Source organism: Hypanus sabinus, chromosome 13, assembly GCF_030144855.1.
Source record: "Hypanus sabinus isolate sHypSab1 chromosome 13, sHypSab1.hap1, whole genome shotgun sequence".
NCBI lineage: Eukaryota > Metazoa > Chordata > Chondrichthyes > Myliobatiformes > Dasyatidae > Hypanus > Hypanus sabinus.
The window spans coordinates 62801900-62823436 of NC_082718.1; the positions used below are offsets into that span (position 1 = coordinate 62801900).

Below are 21537 nucleotides of genomic sequence, written 5' to 3' on the forward strand. Positions count from 1 at the left end.
TGTCCTCATATACAAAACAAACAGAAGAAGCCAGATAGTACATTGGAAATGTGCACAGAAGAGGTTTTTAGCCATAGAGGACATGAGACAGGTGAAAAGTCTGGTAATGTTACAGAAGTATAAATGGGCACCTTTGTAAGTCCTCTAAAGGTCACTTCAGAGTGAAATATGAAGTTTGCAGATAGTCTGATGAGTTTCAGACTGTTACTGAGCTAGAGAGGAAGAGAACCAGAAATGGAGTTTACAATATAGACCAAAAGAAATGGCTATTTATGTTTTTATAAAATATACTTTCCAACATATCAACTCATTCAGTATGGACATCAAATGAACATCCGAGAGAAAACAGAGGGGCCAACAGACATGGGCTGAGGCAAAGATGACTGCCTTTTGTCCCCGGTGAAAAGTCCATGTTTTTAGATTACTTTGGAAAATACATAACAGGAAATGGAGGAAGCAGAAAGGGAACAGTCTGAGGGACCAGGACAAGATGGCAGCAGAAATCAGCACATTTGACTGCTTAAAATGGAAGTAGGAGTTTGTTCCCATCCAGCTGTTCGACAGTGTGTAAGATTTTCCTTGCATTTAAGTGATACTTATTTAAGACTGAAGGAGGCAAATGGAGAAAGGTACAGAATTTTTAAGGCAGCATATACAGTAAATCAGAGATGTAATTTGGGGACATGATTATTAGCTGATTTTTAATAAATCTCCAGGGATTCTTTAATTATGCTGCATGAAAAAAATTTGTGCTCATAGTTACACAAATTAAGTTTGTTGGAAAAGAACTAGAAAGACAACATGTGCAGATTAAGAGATTTGAAGATTAGAAGATCATCCTACGTACCTTCTGCACTGCTTTGACCAGTCAGATAAAGATAAGGTAATAAGGTAGGGAACAAGGTATCCCTAGTTATGAAGAAAGAGCTACATATACTGATGGCATGCAACACACCCCTGAAAAAATTACAAGTTAGAGCTTCTGAGAGTTAACCATAAGTTGGTTAAGATGTCTTTCTATTACGGTTTTTGCTCCTATTTTTGGTAAAAAAAAGCTGAAGTCGTAGGAGAAAGAAAGCAATAAATAATTAATAAAATGACAGACACAACTGCAGACAAACAAGATGATGGGAAATGAAATTGATGGATAAGTAGCAGCAGGGATTTGTTTTTGGAAAATATTGTTTCAGTGAGGAAAATGATCCAAAAGGTTTGCCCTCGGGATCAATACTGAACTCCCTATTGTTTTAAGTTTCGTTGGTGTTTTTGATTAGGAGTTTCTAGAGGCCCACAAGTTAAATAAAATGGGTAAATGATGGAAGCAGAGCTAGTAAGCTGCTTTACCTTTGGTAGGCTGTCATCATCTGCTTTACTGTATCATCACTGAGTACTGCTGCAATTGTTTTATTTATCAAGATGCCATGATTTTTCATCTTCTTTCAACATATGTCACAGTTGCTTCCTGACAGAGAAACATTCAGTACAACATTTGTCTGATTCAGATCTGGCTTGAGGGAAATTACCTTGCTGACAGAATGAACGATCGTTCCACACTTTCGATGTTGAGTTCATTCTGGTAGGCCTCTTGAGACGGTTTGCTAACCTACATGGTAAACAACACGGGTCACGGGTTCAAACTGTTTTTTTTAATGTGAACAAAAATCAAACATTAGCACTTTTGCCTATGAAATTACATGAACTGAGTTAGGAATACAAATAGTTTTATGGCTTCCCATGAAATTATTCCCAACTGCTTGTAAAAACTGGTTTGGAGAGTAGCATCCAGACAATAAACAATTATGTAGGAATTATCTGTAAAAGCTTTTCAATGGTTATATTAAGGGTCAGCTTCAAATACTATCTGGTGGCAATTTCACCTTCATCTGTTCTTATAAGTAACGTCTCTTAATGTGGAAAAAAGAGGCAGCGCAATGGCATAGCTAGAGTAACTGCTTCAGCATGCAGTGTTCAATTGTGACTTGGATGCTATCTGTATAGTTTTCATCATCTTCTGGTGAAACAGCTTTGGGTTCCTCCAAGTGCTCCAACTTCCTCCCATATCCTAAAGATGTATAGGTAGGTTGATCAATTGGCCACTAAGCTTTACCTGGTGCAAGGGAATTGATCTGTAGGGAATTGATAGAAATATGGGGAGAACAAAATGATACAACTGTAGAATTAATATAATTGCGGATCAGCAGAAACTCAGTGGCCAAACATTCTGCTTCTGTGGTAAATGACTCTGAAATAGCGCAACTCATACTTAGTATAGCACAGAATAAATCAAATAATGATTCATTAACTGGACAATTCACCTTTCAAAAGTTAACTTGAGGGTGTAAGGTTACCAGGAGGTGACTCAATATACTTATAATTGCATTTTTTTTACCTCATACATGTTGAGTACCCCTTACCCAAAATTCCAAAATCAAAAAATCTCCAAAACCTCTGAAATTACATATTTTTTTGAGTGCTGACTTGACATCACAAATGGAAAATTGCACAAGGCACTGGGAAGGTTCCCAGGCAATGCACAGGTCTCTGGAGTTAATGAAAAATAGGAAAAAAAAGTGAATGTTGTGTACGTGACCGGATTACACAACAAAACTATAAATAAAAATGCTAGAGACTGGAGCTAAATTTCACGCTTCTTTAGTGGCAGAATCCGAACTGAACACATACAGATCAATATATACCCAATAGCGCATGCTCAATAACATGCTATTATGACATAAAATAGTCCCATATTATACAGTAAGCTGGATGGTACAGTGAAAAATGAAATCTCGATCACGTATTGAAAGAGTGGATTCATCAGTGTCAGATGTCGCTTAACAGTATGCTGATCATGAAACAAGTAAAGATTTATTATGATGAACTGAAAATTGAAGGTAATTGTGAATATTCAGGCTGGTTACAGAAACCTAAACAACGGCATGACATTAAATTTTTAAAGTGTCTGCTGATCCCAAAAATCTAGCACCAGAATAAGTCTACAGTGCTGACTGTTTCTATACCTTACACATAAAACCTAAAATAAGTAAAATACAAATATGGAGGATAGTAACTTTTAAATGTAAAGATGGCATGGCAGGTGGAGACTGAAATCCTGCCGTTGTTTGTGGTTGTACAACAGCTGACTCAGGTATACTATCCTGCTTTTATCACCCTGTGCACATATTTTCATTATATTGATGGCATGTAATAACTTTTAATGTTGAGTAAAGATGTAGGATTAACAAGATGAAGACTGCTCACTGGTAGCACATAAATTCAGAGTTGGAAATGATGGCGATCACAAGTAGTCATTATATATTCTAAAATACAAAATGCCTTTGGCCCCAAGCATTTGGATAAAGGGCACTCAACCTGTAGTCTTTTGTTTTATCACAGTATTTATATTTCAACAACAGATGAGTACAAGTTATGCTTTATCCACTATATAATCTCTATACTATGGTACACTTAAACTTTGCCCTATTGAACGTACTTCTGAAAAGCCTTCCAAACCCGCGAGAGGTACAAGAGCCTGCTGAATGGTATGGCAGTTGATGAGATATTCTTTTCTTTCAACTATTAGATTAGTTAATTTCTCAATGGATTCACAAAGTAGCATTCCGTAAACAGCCACAAAATGCTGAATTAATAATACAGCTGGTTTATTCCACCGGTCTATCTTAGCAACAATGAGAAAGCAAATAAGTAACATAGAAAACCTACAGCACAATACAGGCCCTTTGGCCCTCAAAGCTGTGACGAACATGTCCTTACCTTAGAACTACCTAGGCTTACGTATAGCCCTCTATTTTACTTTTTCCGAAAAAATTATTTATTTATTAAATTTTAGAAAATTACAAGAATAAATGTGATGATAAAATAGTAAGAAAAATAATATTAACCCTCCCCCTCCCCTTAACCGTCCCCCCCTTAACCCTTGTCTAAAGAACGAAAAAAAAAGAAAGAATAGAAAGATTGCCTGGATATCGGAGGATCCCCACATTCTCCATGGAGTTAAAAATAGTTTTAATATTTATTTTTACATTCCCCAATTACTTTATAATTTTATCTTCAAAGGACCTATGTAGTATTTAATCATATCTTTTGTAAGTATGGGAACCAAATTTTCAAAAATATATCATATTCATTTCTTAGATTATATGTAATTTTTTCAAGTGGAACACAACTATGTATTTCATTATTCCAACGATCCATAGTTAAATATAAGTCAGATTTCCAAGTAACTGCGATAACTTTTTGGCTACTGCCAATGCAATTTTTATAAATTTTTTCTGATACTTACTCAATTTAAATTTCGGTATTGTCCCTTCAATGTCTCCTAATAAAAATAATACTGGACTATGTGGGAGTTGTACTCTAGTAATTTGTTCCAATAAAAGTCTGAGATTTATCCAAAATGGTTGAATTTTAAAACAAGACTAAGTAGAATGTAAAAAAATACCAATTTCTTGATTACATCGAAAACATTGGTCAGACATATTTGAATTTAATCTATCTATTTTCTGTGGTGTTATATATAATTGATGTAAAAAATTATATTGTATTAATCTAAGTTGAACATTTATTGTATTTCTCATACTATCAGAACATAATCTTGACCAATTTTTTCCATCAATTTTAATATTCAAATCAGATTCCCATTTTTGTCTTGATTTATGAATTCCTAATTTAATCGTCTGTTTTTGAATCAAATTATACATACAAGATATAATTTTTTTAATTTTTCCTTTCTGAATTAATATTTCTATTTCACTAGGTTTTGGCATCAACATTGTTTGACCCAGCTTTTCTCGTAAATAAGCTTTTAATTGAAAATAACAAAAAAGAGTATTATTTGATATTTTATATTTATTTTTTAATTGATCAAACGACATCAATATACCTCCTTCAAAACAATCACCTATATATTTAATCCTCTTTTGAAACCAATTATGTAAAAGTTTATTATCCATTGTAAAAGGAATAAGCCTATTTTGAATTAAAGTTCTTTTTGCTAGTAAAGATTTCTTTATCTCATCATCCATATTTACCTTATTCCATAAATCAATCAATTGTCTTAATATAGGAGATTCTTTTTTTTCCCGCATACATTTGGATTCCCATTTATATATAAAATCTTCTGGTATGTTTTCTCCTATCTTATCTAATTCTATTCTAATCCATGCCGGTTTTTCTTCATCAAAAAAAGACGCAATAAATCTAAGTTGATTTGCTTTATAATAATTCTTAAAATTTGGAAGTTGTAACCCTCCTAAATCAAATTTACATATCAATTTTTCCAATGATATTCTTGGCATCTTTCCTTTCCAAAGAAATTTCCTTACATATTTATTCAGTTCTTGAAAAAACTTCTGAGGTAATTGTATTGGTAAATTTTGAAATAAATATTGCAATCTAGGAAATATATTCATTTTTACAGCATTAACTCTACTTATTAATGTTATTGGTAACATCATCCATTTATCAAGATCCTCTTTTATTTTTTCTAATAATGGCAAATAATTTTGTTTATATAAATTTTTTACATCATTATCAACTCTAATACCTAAATATTTTATCCCATTTATTGACCATCGAAATTGAGTTACTAATCGACATTGATTATAATTTCCTTCGGTGAGGGGTAAAATTTCACTTTTATCCCAATTTACTTTATACCCTGATACTTTCCCATATTCTTCCAATCTAAAAGATAATCTTTGCAAAGATTGCAATGGGTTTGTTAAATAAATCAAAACATCATCAGCAAATAAATTAATCTTATATTCTTCTTGATCAACTCTAAAGCCCCCAATATCTGAATCTGTTCTAATTAATTCTGCTAATGGTTCTACTGCCAATACAAATAAAGCAGGTGATAATGGGCAGCCTTGTCCAGTTGACCTCGTTAAGCAAAATGGTGTTGAAATCTGACCATTTGTAACTACTTTAGCTTGAGGATTAGTATTTAAAGTTTTAATCCATTGTATAAAAGATTTTCCTAACTCATATTTTTCAATACCTTAAATAAAAAATCCCATTCCAATCTATCAAATGCTTTTTCTGCATCCAAAGCAACTGCCACACTCATTTCCTCTCTTTTTTGTGCCAAATGAATTATACTAAGTAACCGGGTTATATTATCTATTGATTGTTTTTAATAAAACCTGTTTGATCCATATGTATTAATTTTGGTAAATATTTAGATACTCTATTAGATAAAATTTTTGCTAGTATTTTATAATCTGTATTCAACAAAGAAATAGGCCTATATGATGTTGGTTTTAAAGGATCTCTATCTTTTTTTGGCAATACAGTTACGATCGCTGTTAAAAAAGATTGTGGGAGTTTATGCATTCTTTCCACTTGAATATTAATTCCATAAAAGGAGGAATTAATAAATCTTTAAATTTTTTTTATAAAATTCAGAAGGAAAACCATCTTCTCCTGGGGATTTATTACTCTGAAGTGATCCTAAAGCTTCTTCAACCTCTTTTAATGTAAAGGGCATATCTAATCCTTTCTGTTCTTCCAAATTTAATTTTGGAAGGGGTATTTGTGATAAAAATTTATCTCAGCAATCTTATTTTGTGATTCTGATTGACATAGTTCAGTATAAATTTTTTTTTTAAAGTTTCATTAATTTCTAAAGGTTTATAAGTAACCTTATTTACACTTGTTCTAATTGCATTTATTGTTTTAGAAGCCTGTTCTGTTTTCAACTGCCAAGCAAGAATTTTATGTGATCTTTCACCTAATTCGTAATATTTCTGTTTAGTTCTCATAATTACTTTTTCTGTACGATATGTCTGGAGTGTATTATATTGTAGTTTTTTATTAACAAGTTGTCTTCGTTTTTCTTCTGTCATATATCTTTAAGATTCTTTTTCTAACTTTATGATATCTTTTTCCAATTGTTCTATTTCTGCTGTGTATTCCTTCTTAATTTTAGATGTATAACTTATAATCTGACCCCTTAAATATGCTTTCATCGCTTCCCATAATACAATTTTATCCTCAACTGAATGTAAATTTGTATCCAAAAAAAATTGAATTTGTTTTTTCATAAAATCACAAAAATCTTTGACATTTTAATAGAATTGAATTAAATCTCCATCTATAGATCGGTTCCTCCTTATCCATCATTATCATTGTCATTATCAAGGGGGAATGATCTGACAATATTCTTGCTTTATATTCCACACTTTTCACTCTATCTTGAATATTTTTTGATAATAAAAAAAATCAATCCTTGAGTAAGTTTTAGGTCTATTTGAATAAAATGAATAATCTCTTTCTCTTGGATTAATTTTTCTCCATATATCAATCAGATTTAAATCTTTCATTAATGATAGTTAGTTTTATTACTTTTGATTTTGTAGCAACTTTAGTTGATCTATCCAAAACTGGATGTAAACAAAAATTAAAATCTCCACCTATTAATATTTTATCATGTGCATCAGCCAAGTTCAAAAAAACTTCTTGTATGAATTTTGCATCATTTTCATTTCATAAACATTCATAAAAGTCCACAATTCTGAAAAAATCTGACAATATATAATCACATATCACCCCACAGAATCAATTATTACATTTTGTATTTTAATTGGTAAAGATTTATTAACCAAAATTGCAACTCCTCTTGATTTTGAATTAAATGAAGCTGCAATGACACTTCCTACCTAATCTCTCTTTAATTTCTTGCATTCTGTTTCTGTTAAATGTGTTTCTTGTAAAAAAGCTATATCTCCTTTCATTTTCTTAATATATGTTAAAATTCTTTTTCTTTTCACAGGTTCATTAATTCCATTAACATTAAAACTTAAAAAATTAAGTAAATTAATCATTCATAATACCTTGGGAACTCTTTAAAATTCTCCATGTTGCTATGAGTCTCTCCCTAACTATCCAGGCAAAAAAGAAGAAAAATAGAAGAAAGACAACTAATATATTAGAAAAAAAATACCCCCCCCCCACTAATGTTGCGAATAAAAAGAACACAACATTACCCCCCCTCCCATTTTACGGGTCATGGCAATCGCCATGATTGTACATGTGAAACTCGCAGCCATCTATCAGGAGCTCCTCCAGCTCCCCCCCCAAAAGCAAAAAGAAATATATTAGTGAAGAAAAAAAAAGAAAATAATTAATGTCTCTACTCCCAATTAATACTCCTCAACTATTTTTTTTTCTTATAAATGTCCGTCAAGTCCAACCTTGTTTCAGTCTTCATCATTAGTCCATTTCATTTCTATAATTCTTTACTCCTCTTCGTGGACATCAGGTAATTCTTGTACAAATTTCTCAGCTTTCCGGTAGTCAACGAAAAATCTTCTTTCTTCGTTATCCAGGAAAATTAGCAATTTTGCTGGGTAGCTCAATAAAAATTTAAAGCCCTTTTCCCATAAAGATTTTTTCACTGGATTAAATTCCTTCCGCCTCTTCAGAAGATCATAACTTATGTCTGGATAAAAAAAAAACTCTTTTCCCTTCTATTATCAATGGCCCATTTCTCTTTTTAGTGCATTGAATAGCAGCCTTCAAGATCATTTCTTTACCTTAAGCATTTTATCAAAATTGATCTTGGATTTTGATCTAGTTGAGGTCTTGGTAGTAAAGCTCTTTGTGCTCTTTCAATTTCAATTACTTGGCTTCCTTCTTTCATTTCCAAAATTTTTGGAATCCATTCTTGAAAGAATTTTATTGGATTTTCTCCCTCTGTACCTTTCATAAGACCAACAATTTTGATATTATTTCGTCTAGTTTTCAAGTGCATCTATTTTTTTCAACATCTGTTTTCTTTCTGTTGTCCAGGCAAGATTATTGTCTTCTATCTTATCTATTCTTTCAGTGTTTTCCTCAATTTTTACTTCCATCTCTTTAACTTTATTATCCATCTTTTGTTTTTCCACCACATTATCGAGTGTATTCTGCATCCTTCTTATATCTGTTCTTATAGCTTTTAATTCATTCATCATATATATCAGGATATCTTTTATGTCTCCTTTAATCTCCTCTTTCTTTTCCTCTTCTTCGTCCTCTGAATTTCCCAAAGAGTCTGATTCCACTTCTGATTCACTTCCAGCCGTAGTTGGGATTTGTAGTGTTGTTAATATCTGTTCAATGCATACTTGTTTCTTCGCGCATGCGTTGTTCTTGCCGTTTCTTCTTAGAGACCGCCGACATTGCCGCAACTTCCTGTCCCGCATCATCAGAAGTGCCATGCACTTCACCGGGAGGAGATCCAACTTGAGTCTGAGGCTTCGCCAAGACGGCTAGGCCTTTTCCCCCCGCCGATTTGCGCAGTCTTTGAAGTAGTAGCTTTCTTCTGTTTCAGTTTAGGAGCCATATCAAAAGATAATCCTGATTTGCTTATAAATAGTTTCTAGTAGGTATTTGTTAACACTTCTTCATTTAAACCTTATTTCATTACTTTTTATGAGGGAGCTGGATTCCCAATGTCTCGATCCTACATCATCACGTGACGCTCCCAGCCCTCTATTTTTCTAAGCTTCATGTACCTATCCAGGAGTCTCTTAAAAGACCCTATCATTTCCGCCACCACCACCGCCGGCAGCCCATTCCACACACTCACCACTCTCTGTGTAAAAAACTTAACCCTGACGTCTCCTCTGTACCTACTTCCAATCACATTAAAATCGTGCCCTCTCATGTTAGCCATTTCAGCCCTGGGAAAAAGCCTCTGACTATATAGCTGCAACATTACCTCTCAGCCTTCTTACCCACAGAGTCAACCTGCGTAGCAGCTTTGAGTGTCCTATGGACTCAGACCCCAAATCCCTCTCATCCTCCACACTGCCAAGAGTCTTACCATTAATACTATATTCTGCTATCATATTTGACCTACAAAATGAACCACCTCACATCCATCTGGGTTGAACTCCATCCGCCACTTCTCAGCCCAGTTTTGCATTATGTCGATGTCCTGCTGTAGCCTCTGACAGCCCTCCACACTATCCACAACACCTGCAACCTTTGTGCCATCAGCAAATTTACTAACCCTTCCCTCCACTTCCTCATCCAGGTCATATATAAAAATCACAAAGAGAAGGGGTCCCAGAACACATCCCCAAGGCACACCACTGGTTACCGACCTTCATGCAAAATATGTCCCATCTACAACCACTCTTTGCCTTCTGTGGGCAAACCAGTTCTGGATCCACAAAGCAATGTCCCCTTGGATCCCATGCTTCCTTACTTTCTCAATAAACCTTGCATGGGGTACCTTATCAAATGCCTTGCTGAAATCCATATACACTACATCAACGGCTCTACCTTCACCAATGTGTTTAGTCACATCCTCAAAAAATTCAATCAGGCTCGTAAGGCATAACCTGCCTTTGACAAAGCCATGCTGACTATTCCTCGTCATATTATGCCTCTCCAAATGTTCATAAATCCTGCCTCTCAGAATCTTCTCCAACAACTTACCAACCACTGAAGTAAGACACACTGGTCTATAATTTCCTGGGCTATCTCTACTCCCTTTCTTGAATAAGGGAAAAACAATCCGCATCCTTCCAATCCTCCGCAACCTCTCCCGCCCCCATTGATGATGCAAAGATCATCGCTAGAGGATCAACAATCTCCTCCCTCACTTCCCACAGTAGCCTGGGGTACATCCCATTCGGTCCTGGTGACTTATCCAAATTGATGCTTTCCAAAAGCTCCAGCACATCCTCTTCCTAAATATCTGCATGCTCAAGCTTTTCAGTCCGCTGCAAGTCATCACTGCAATCACCAAGATCCTTTTCCATAGTGAATACTGAAGCGAAGTATTTATTAAGTACCTCTGCTATCTCCTCCAGTTTCATACACACTTTTCCACTATCACACTTAATTGGTCCTATTCTCTAATGCCTTATCCTCTTCACGTACTTGTAGAGTGCCTTGGGGTCTTCCTTAATCCTACCCGCCAAGGTCTTCTCATGGCCCGTTCTGGCTCTCCTAATTTCTTTCTTAAGCTCCTTCCTGTTAGCCTTATAATCTTCTAGATCTCTATCATTACCTAGTTCTTTGAACCTTTTGTAAGCTCTTCTTTTCTTCTTGACTAGATTACAACAGCTTTTGTACACCATGGTTCTTGTACCCTTCGATCCTTTCTGTCTCATTGGAACATACCTATGCAGAACCCCAAGCAAATATCCCCTGAATATTTGCTACATTTCTTCCGTATGTTTCCCTGAGAACATCAGTTTCCAATTTATGCTTCCTCATAGCCTCATAGTTCCCCTTACTCCAATTAAACATGCAAAATTAAAACTTCTTGCCACAGTTTCCTGCATTCAGTACTCCAGAGCAACAACTGACAAAGAAATTACTTACCTTCATACCTGCTAGTGACAACATGTTGTTTAGCTTGTACGTCCCCGATTGCACTGGTGTAGTGTATAACAATACATCATTAAGCTACAAATAAAAACATACCACAAGTGAGTGGAGTTTCAAGATGGCAACGTAGACATCTGCCTTTTAGGCGCTCTTCATTTTTTAAGCTATAATCACCCTTTAATCAAATCTTTTCGTACCTAACTACATGGGTTGATATTTACGATTTATTTCTTTTTTAAAATAATACTTGATTTAATTTTTTCAAACTTAAAATGTCTGTACCTAAGAAATCGTCTAAAGACCCTATATCTCTCGATGCAATCTCCAGTCTTCTGGATACTAAACTGGATACTAAACTTGCAAGTCTGGAAAATAAACTTACTGTGAAAATGTCTGAGCTTGAAGATGTCGTTAGATCATTTGATACCAAGCTTCAATCGCTGGCAGCAGATATTGAACGGCATGAAGAAAAGTTTGCGGCTCTTGACAAGATAATTTGTGAAAAAATACGTACAATCGAAACTTTGGAGGAGAAGGTACGATCGACCGCTAAAATAGTGGAGCAGAATAAGTTTAAAATCACCGATCTTGAAAACCGATCTCGTAGACAGGATTTGCGTATTATTGGATTTCCCGAAAATGTTGAGTCTGGTGACTTAACTGAATATTTCTCTAACTTATTGTGGGAAATTTTTGGCGAGGACGCTTTGCAGGTTAAACCTACTATTGACCGTGCCCACAGAGTTCCGAGATTTTCGGCTGCGAAAGACAAGCCACGAGCTGTGATTGTCCGTCTCCATTATCCTCGGGAGAAAGAGCTTTTAATTTGATTAGCTCGTCAGAAAGGTATGATTTCTCACAAAAACAACAAGTTTCGTATTGTGGAGGATTATTCATTCGAGGTGATGAGGGCGAGAATCGCTTTTAAACCGGTGATGACAGAGATTCATTCGATTGGACTTAAACAAGCTTTAAGATACCCAGCGAATCTCAGAATTATGTTGAGTGATGACAGTCAGCGCTTCTTTAATACTCCGGAAGAAGCGAAGAAATTCATTGAAGAATATCGGTCTTCTAGTACAAGTTGAATTATGCGTTATGTTGAAGAATTTTTGGAGAGAAGACACCATTCCGCTTTTAGGCTTTAACTTATGAAGCTGCGGTATAGCTTTTTACTTTGGTCTGTAGACCTGGTTTTTTTTATTATCATGATTTACAGATGCTCTTTTAATTTTACTATAATGTTTTTTTTAATTAAGTTTTTTTTCCTCGGGTTAGATATACATGTTAAGATTTTGTAATAGTGATTGATTTTTTAAGATGTCGTTTCTTTTTCCCATAAGACTTTGCTTTCCGTAAGCGTTTATTTGCCTGTATTTGAGAATGGGACGAATGTCTTGAATTTTTGGACTTTTTTTTTAATATATATATTGTAGTGGTTATTGAATCCTTTTTTAATCTTATTTTGATGACCTTTTTTTTAAAAAAAAGATTGGCGAATTTACATTTATATTCTGTAATATGGTCCTTTCAAAATGTCGTTTCTTCTTCCCATAAGTCTCTGTTTTTGAAACGTCTTTTTCTTATATTTGAATATGGAATCTTTTTTTAAAGGCATATTACACTACTTTAAATTTCAATGGTTATCCTTTTTTTTATTAATGATTTTTTGCTTTTTTATATTATTTTTTCATTTTGATTGATATATATATTCTTTCTTTTTACAACCCTGTATTTATATCTGGGTGTTATATAGTTTCTCTTTTCTTTCTTTTCATGAAGTTGCCATCTTGAAAATGGGGGTAATATTAGTATTAGTTTGTGCGCCTGCTGCTTGGCTTTTTTCCATGGGGTTGGGGGAGGGGGGTAGGGATCTTTTTTCACGCTTTTGCTTTTTATTTTTTTGCTTTTAGTTTATGGGCCGACTTTAAATTATTAATATTGTTGAGGTGTCATGTTCTCCGGTTGCTCCTGAATCATTTTTCCTTCTTCCTGAATTATGGGTTATGTGTCTTTTTAAACTTTTACGATATCCACAACTAATATTGGCATGATGGATAAGTCTATTAACTTTATCTCTTGGAATACTAATGGTTTAAATCATCCGATTAAACGTAAAAAAATATTTAAAGTATTCCATAGACTAAACGCTAATATTATTTTTGCACAGGAGACCCATATTAGGAGGGAGGATAATCAACGTTTTTTTAGGTTTTGGAAGGGTCAACAATTTCACTCGAATTGTACCGCCAAAATTAGGGGTGTGTCTATTTTTATAGACCCCTCAATTTCGTTTACACATCATGAAATTATTTCTGATCCACAGGGCAGATTTTTGTTGATAACTGGTTCACTTTTTAATCAAAAGGTGGTTCCAGTTAATATTTATGCTCCAAACTTTGACTGCCCTGAATTTTTTAAACGTTTATTTACTTCCCTTCCTAATCTAAATGAATATATGTTGATAATGGGTGGAGATTTCAATTGTTGTCTGAATCCTTTGATGGATAGATCTAAACCTATCCGAATTCTTCCGAATAGATCAGCCTTTCTTATTAATTCTTTTATGGTTGATTCGGGAATTACTGAAATATGGCGGTTTTTGAACCCTAAAGATAAAGAATTTTCATTTTTTTCACATGTATATCAGAGTTATTCTAGAATTGATTATTTCCTTATTGATCATCGTTTATTAACGGATGTTACTGATTGTAAATATGATTCTATTACTATTTCGGATTATGCACCTTTGAAGTTATCTATCAAGATTTCGGACTTTTCCAATAATACTAGATCTTGGAGACTTAACGCTACTTTGCTTCAAGACCCAGAATTTATCACCTGCAAAAAACAGCAAATTGTCTTGTTTTTCTCAACAAACTATACTGAAGAGATTGACAGAGGAATACTTTGGGACTCTTTTAAGGCTTTTATCCGTGGACAAATTATCTCATATTCCATTGGTAAAAGAAAACAAAGATATTTAGATATTGCTTTATTAGTGGATAAAATTAAAGAAATTGATAAGATTTATTCCGTGACTCCTACCAAAGAACTTTATCAGAAGAGAGTTGAGCTTCAAATGGAGCATAGCTTATTATTATCTTCTTCAATTGAGAATCAATTAATTAGGACCAGGGCTCAATCTTATATCCATAATGATCAAACTGGTAAACTGTTAGCTAATCAATTAAAAGCTATTTTGACTAAGCGACAAATTATTAAAATTCATAAACAAGACGGTAATCTAACTACTGATCATAAAGAAATCAATAACACTTTTCAAGATTTTTATAAATCTTTATATCAATCAGAATTTGATGGCGATCTGTCCATGATGGATAATTTTTTTAACAATTTGAATATTCCCAAACTGACAGATGAAGATCGTAGCTTGTTTGATGCTCCTATCTCTATGGCCGAAATAGGAGAGGCTATCTCATTAATGAATTCAGGGAAAGCTCCTGGTCCTGATGGTTATATTATAGAATTTTTAAAAACTTTTTCTTCTTCGCTTTCCCCTTGGTTATGTGAAATCTTTAATGATGCATTTGCTAAGAAGAGATTACCTCAATCTTTTTATGAAGCTACTATCTCTCTAATTCTTAAAAAAGATAAGGATCCTACTTTATGTGCATCTTATCGCCCTATAACACTATTAAATGTAGACTCTAAGATTCTTACAAAAATTTTAGCCATTAGGTTAGAAAAGGTACTATCACAGATTATTTCAGAAGACCAAACTGGTTTTATTAGGAATCGGTATTCCTTTTTTAATGTTAGAAAATTGATTAATATAATTTATACTTCATCACCTATAATCCCAGAATGTGTTATTTCATTAGATGCTGAAAAAGCTTTTGATAGAGTTGAATGGACATACTTATTTAACGCTTTGAGATATTTTAATTTTAGTTCTAATTTTATATCATGGATCAAACTAATATATTATAAACCTGTTGCTTCTGTTCTTACAAATAATTACAGATCCTCTTTTTTTCAATTATCTCGTGGTACGAGACAAGGTTGTCCCTTAAGTCCTTTATTATTTAATATCGCATTAGAACCTTTAGCCATTGCTATTCGTGAATCTCCTAATATTTTTGGTATTACCCGTAATGAGAAGTTATACAAGTTATCACTTTATGCTGATGACTTGTTGTTATATATTTCTGATCCTGACAGGTCTATTCCCGCTATTTTATCCTTGTTGGCTCAATTTGGTAGTTTTTCTGGTTATAAACTAAACTTGGATAAGAGTGATTTATTCCCTTTAAACGCGCAAACTTTACTGAATGATAGGATACCATTTAAAGTTGTTACTGATAACTTTATCTATTTAGGTATAAAAATTACCAAGAAATATAAAGATTTATTTAGACTGAACTTTTTACCTATGCTCCATCAAATTCAACAACTTACTACAAGATGGTCTCCCCTATCCTTATCATTAGTTGGTCGGATTAATACTATTAAAATGATGATTTTACCGAAATTTTTATATTTATTTCAAGCTTTACCAATTTTTATTCCTAAATCTTTTTTTGATAATATTGATTCAAAAATTTCCTCATTTGTGTGGCAAAATAAAAACCCCAGATTAAGTAAAAGGCAATTACAAAAATCTAAAAAAGATGGTGGTTTAGCTTTACCTAACTTTAGATTTTACTATTGGGCGAATAATATTCGTAACCTAATATATTGGAAATTAGATTTGGATTCACCATTGTGCCCACAGTGGGTAAATTTAGAATGCAATTCTCCGTTCTTGGTTCTTCTCTTCCTACTGATTTAGTTAAATTCAATAAACAGATATCTAATCCTGTTGTCAAACATACATTACGAATTTGGTTTCAATTTCGTAAGTTTTTTACTCTGAAAAACTTTGTTCTTGATAGCCCTATCTTACTTAATTTTTTTTTCAAACCTTCTTTGACAGATCAAGCTTTTAGCATATGGAAAAGGAAAGGTATAAAATGCTTTCGTGATCTTTTTTTTTGAAGGTAGTTTGATGTCTTTCGACCAACTTTCCAACAAATTTAAGTTACCGAAATCTAATTTTTTTAGATATTTACAAATCAGAAATTTTTTACATAAAGTTCTACCATCTTTCCCCAATTCAACTTCAATGGATTTCTCAGATTTGATTTTTACCTTAAATCCTTGTCAGAAGGGATTAGTGGCTTTTATTTATAATATGATTATGAAGATACAACCAGAAATATCAGGTAGAATTAAACAAGAATGGGAAAAAGAACTTCAATATAATATTTCAACAGAAAAATGGGAAAAAATTTTACAAATGGTTAATTCTTCTTCTATATGTGCTAAACATGCTTTAATACAATTTAAAATTGTACATAGAGCTCATATGTCTAAAGATAAGCTTGCTCGATTCTATTCTCATATTAATCCTCAATGTGACAGATGTCATTCAGATGTGGCCTCACTGACCCACATGTTTTGGTCATGTCCCACTTTACATAACTATTGGAAGGACATATTTGCTACCATTTCCTCAAATTGGAATATCGATTTACAACCTCATTTTATTACTGCAATTTTTGGTATACCAAATGAGGATGGTAATCAGTTTTCCCCTTCAATTAGACGAATGATTGCTTTTGTAACATTAATGGCCAGAAGGTCTATATTACAAAATTGGAAAGAAGTAAATCCTCCTACCACGTTTCAGTGGTTCTCTCAAACTATTTCTTATCTGAGCTTGGAAAAAATTAGAAGCACTATTTTTGACTCATCAATTAAATTTGAAGAAACTTGGGGACCGTTCATTCGACATTTTCATATGAATTAATTTGACCTCTTCCAGACCTTCTCTCTGCTTATTCTTGTTCAGGTATGGAGTTCCGGAGTTTTTGACACTATCATATACATATAAACTGTTATTATTGCCCATGTTAGTTTAGTTTAGTGTTTTTTTTTCAATATATATTTTTTTCTTGTATTTTTAATTTTTTTTTCTTCTTGATGATTATTTTTATTTTTCTCATATATAATTATTATAGACTTGATTGATTAATATACTTTTTTTTGTTGTTGATATTTAATAGGATATTGTTATCTTATTATTAATGTAATCTCAAGTCTATTGCACTTATAACCTATTCACTATTATGTTATGTTTTCTTTATATATGAAATTCAATAAAAAGATTGAAAAAGAAAGAAAAACATACCACGTGTTCAAAACCAAAGCTCAGTTTCTGGTTGGAAACTGAAATGATTGCTAAAAGCAAACTACTACACATGTTGGAAATAAAGTCAGCCAACACTTAAACAGACAGAAACTGAGTTAATAATTCTGGCTGATGACCTTCCAACAACATCTTGGCCATCAACTGGAAACATTATCCTAGTTTCTCACTCCACAGATGCCGCCAGACTTGCTGAGCACTTCCTGTTTTTTGTTTAAATGATTTGTTCCCAAATGACTAAAAAGGAATTGCAAAATTAAAAGAAAATCAATGTATTAGAATAATCAGCTCCTCTGATACATTAACAGCTCTGGCAGTATTTGCAGAGAGAGGAATAAGGTAAATACTTCAGGTTAACAATCTGTTGTGAAAACTGGAGAAAGTTAGAGATAAACAATTTTTTGAGACAAAATGAGTGGAGGATGAAGGGAATGTCTGTGATAAGGTTATTTTTCCCCATTTTAATGACAAGTCACTGACTGACCTCCAATGTTCTCTTACTGATACTGCACAATCTCACAATGAACCTTTCTAGCATTTTATCATCTGACATATCAGTTTTTTAATTACCCTTTAATCATTTAATGGCATTTTACAAGAAATAATATAGTATGGTAAGATTAGATTCTAGTTAAAACATTTTGATTAAATTGATTTACAGTATATTAGATAATCTGAGTGGTTTACATGTCTTTTCTACAAATTAATGTCCACTGGTCTTCAACTGTTAGTTTAACTAAATTACGCATTCTGTAATTCATTAAATATACACAATAATTATTGCTTTCTACTGCTTTAGATAAATAGTATTTAAATTTCAAATTACCAAAAAAAACATTCGGGGTTGCATAACTTTTCTGGATAGTTTCATCAGAGTTCCCTCCTTCAAAAAAACCTGTACAAAGGGACAAAGAAAACAATAGTGTTAGTTACACATGTAAAGCCAGCATAACAGACATCTTTGTAAACACCAATGTTAATACATAATTGCAAATTATGTTACATAATATCATTATTGATTTAAGGCAAAAATTTTTACCTTACAGCAGGAGGCAGGTACTGCAGCATGTGAAAAGTGACTCCACACCAAAAAAAGAGCAAAGCATGTCTAACTTTTCAAGATTTAAATATTTAGAGATTTTTGATTTAATGAAAGCTTACCATTTTGTTGTATATCTCTTTATTGGTCATTTGTTCTTTGTTTCATACAAAGTGGATATCAAGTTAATTTGAAAATAAATAATGTTTTAACTAAATTATAAATTTCACCATTTTTCTAAGAAAATATAACTAACGTCTGGCATCAGAAAGCCAATATTTCGTGTTCTATTCAACTAAATCATATTGTATCTATTTGGCAGATACATAGTATACAATTAAAACAATTCAAATATTTATTTGTCACTCACTATACTATATGAAGAAAGTGGTTAAATTTATAAATTCTTGCAGGGCTAGATTCAGAGAAGAGCACAATGTGAGGAATGTTTTGGATGGTAAAAATTCCCAGTGTCATTTAAAAGGTAAGTGGAAGCTTTCCCCAGTGAATAACTATATGAAGAAATGACAGCTAGCATTAGCATCTTTTAAAGCCATAAAACAGTACTCCATTCTAATATGTAGCTACAAAAACAGCTGAGCTTAGGCTTAATTCTGGTAGATTATAAGTCCCCTTGAATTTGGGAGGAGAAAAACAATTACGTTAACATTGTAAAAGGTACAGGTGCCCCCCGCTTTACGAACGTTCTATTTACAACGACTTGCTGTTACGAAAGACCTACATTAGTACCGGTTTTCGCTAAGCAAAGAGGATTTTCCGAAAAAAAGACACACGCGGTATATGTGTGTTTACCCTGAGAAAGACTACAATGACCGTGAAGTCTTGTGCGAGCAGTTGTTTGCATATGCGTGTATGTGCCGATTTTTTTCTCCAAATCGATTTTGGCTCGCTGCCTTCCCGAGTTTGATAAGTGAAACTACACCGTACCTACAATATTTCTACTTTATATAGGGTGCAAATTTATCATATCATTCCGGCTTTTACTATATGTTAGTGTTATTTTAGTTTTTTATGTGTTATTTGCTTTGATTTGGTAGGTTTTTTTTTGGGTCTGGGAACGCTCAACAATTTTTCTCATATAAGTTAATGGTAATTGTTTCTCTGATTTACGACATTTCGGTTTACAGACAGTTTCATAGGAACGCTCTACCTTCCGATTGCGGGGGAAACCTGTATAGTGACTGAATTACTAAATTTCCCAGAGTATGATCCCCAGTCACCAAAATATTACACACAGCAAAAGTCTAGAATTCCAAGAATAATCATTAGCTATAGGGGCTCTGGTTTAAAATTGACAAATACACATATCCTTGTAGTACTTGATCCTCATGTGTCATCATGTGTAGAGACAAGTGTCATCTAAGAATCAACAATAATCACCCGTCCAGGCTGAACAATCTCTTGTTGTCCATTAAGGCTATACTGGATTTGCATCAACTTCTGGAAATTATCCTGGAATTAAGAAAAATAAACTTTAAGATTATAGCGACCAAGCCAAAAAAAAACAATTCTCTGACACAGAAGGTAGTTGAAGTAGTTTACATACCCCTTGTTTCATTATGTCATTGGCATGGTTTGCTACTTCTACAACAATGGCAAGAGCAGCTGATAGAAATATAAACAATGAAATTAATGATCAAAAGACAGAAAATTCAGAAAAAAATTAACACATGGTTAAGAGTTAAGTACCTTGAGTATCTTTATAATCTGCACAATCCTTGGACAGGTTCTTCACATAATCTATAAAATATAACAAACATTTTTAATAAGACCTAAAGTTGGAGCAAATTTTTAACTGTTGTTAAGGCAGCAATTTGTCCAGTAAACAGATGAAGCACAACAAGGAAGACATTTGGTTCTATCTCTGATTTGTACAAAGTAGATGACTATTATCCAATGGTCCTTATAGAAATGCTTCCAATGGATTTTTGATGAAAAAAAACGGTTCAATCTCAGCCATGACTTACAAGCCTAATTACACTTAATATAAAAGCCCATTTGTGAGGGCAACCAATGTTAAATAAATGAAGACGCAAATCTAATGTTGGCTTTGAAGCCATCATTTAAAGATCTCTGAAGGATATCTTCTGTATGTCTACAAAATAAGCAATGTCAGTGCCTGCAGTATTTGATGAAAGATAGAAATACCTTCAACAGAGAAAAAGGAACAGCAAATGAGGGAAATTATACATTAACATTATTTCCTTGTAGTTCCTTATGTCATTAAGACTAGATCATTCAAATTATAGATTCCCTGCTGTCTATCAAGAAAGTCTTATTAGACTCATTCGGCACACATTTCCTTGAAACCCATTCCCTTTTAACTAATTTACCATTCAGTTCATGTTTTGGATGTGGTTGGAAATTGGATATCCACATGGTCACAATGAGAACATCTACATTCCACAAAGACCTGTCCATAAACTATATTGTTTTCCCCTTGTCATGACTACGTCAAACTTAAATGAATTGTGATTATTACTATTAAAGTACAATCCTCATCTAGTCAGCTTCACTCCTTACAAAATGAATCCAGAGTTGCCTCGCTCCTGTCACTTAAAGTTGTTATTTTAAGGTAAACTCAATGATGGAGGACTATATTAAACTTCAGGTATTGCTCTAGATAAGGAATGAAGATATTTCCCATCTTTCTGTGCAATGTTGCTCTATTAGGCGATCCGGTGTTACTTCCTTAGCCATAAATAAACCACCAATCACGTTTCTACTTTGCCACCAAGCCCACCTCTGTTGTACTGTTTGACTACATCTGCCTCAGCCAATTCCTGTACAATCCATCTGTTGGTTTGTTATCATTGGATTTAAATAGTTCAAGAAGCATCTTATTCCTTCTTAGATGCTACTTCATTTACCTTTTTAACTGAGTTTTCCATTATCAGATCTATTCTCACCTTAT

General features: G+C 33.4%; 1 protein-coding gene across 4 annotated transcripts in view; it reads right to left on the bottom strand.

Annotated features, from left to right (window-relative positions):
* Window positions 1–21537, bottom strand: part of fgd6 (FYVE, RhoGEF and PH domain containing 6) — a 150321-nt gene that overhangs the window by 60948 nt on the left and 67836 nt on the right. For all 4 annotated transcript variants that reach the window (XM_059987767.1, XM_059987769.1, XM_059987768.1 and 1 more), the window contains exons 9-14: window positions 20313–20363; window positions 20170–20228; window positions 20004–20075; window positions 18390–18458; window positions 11344–11427; window positions 1524–1603 (exon numbers count right to left, since the gene is read on the bottom strand). In XM_059987767.1, coding sequence (XP_059843750.1) covers window positions 1524–1603; window positions 11344–11427; window positions 18390–18458; window positions 20004–20075; window positions 20170–20228; window positions 20313–20363 — 415 coding nt within the window. The remainder of the gene's footprint in view (window positions 1–1523; window positions 1604–11343; window positions 11428–18389; window positions 18459–20003; window positions 20076–20169; window positions 20229–20312; window positions 20364–21537) is intronic.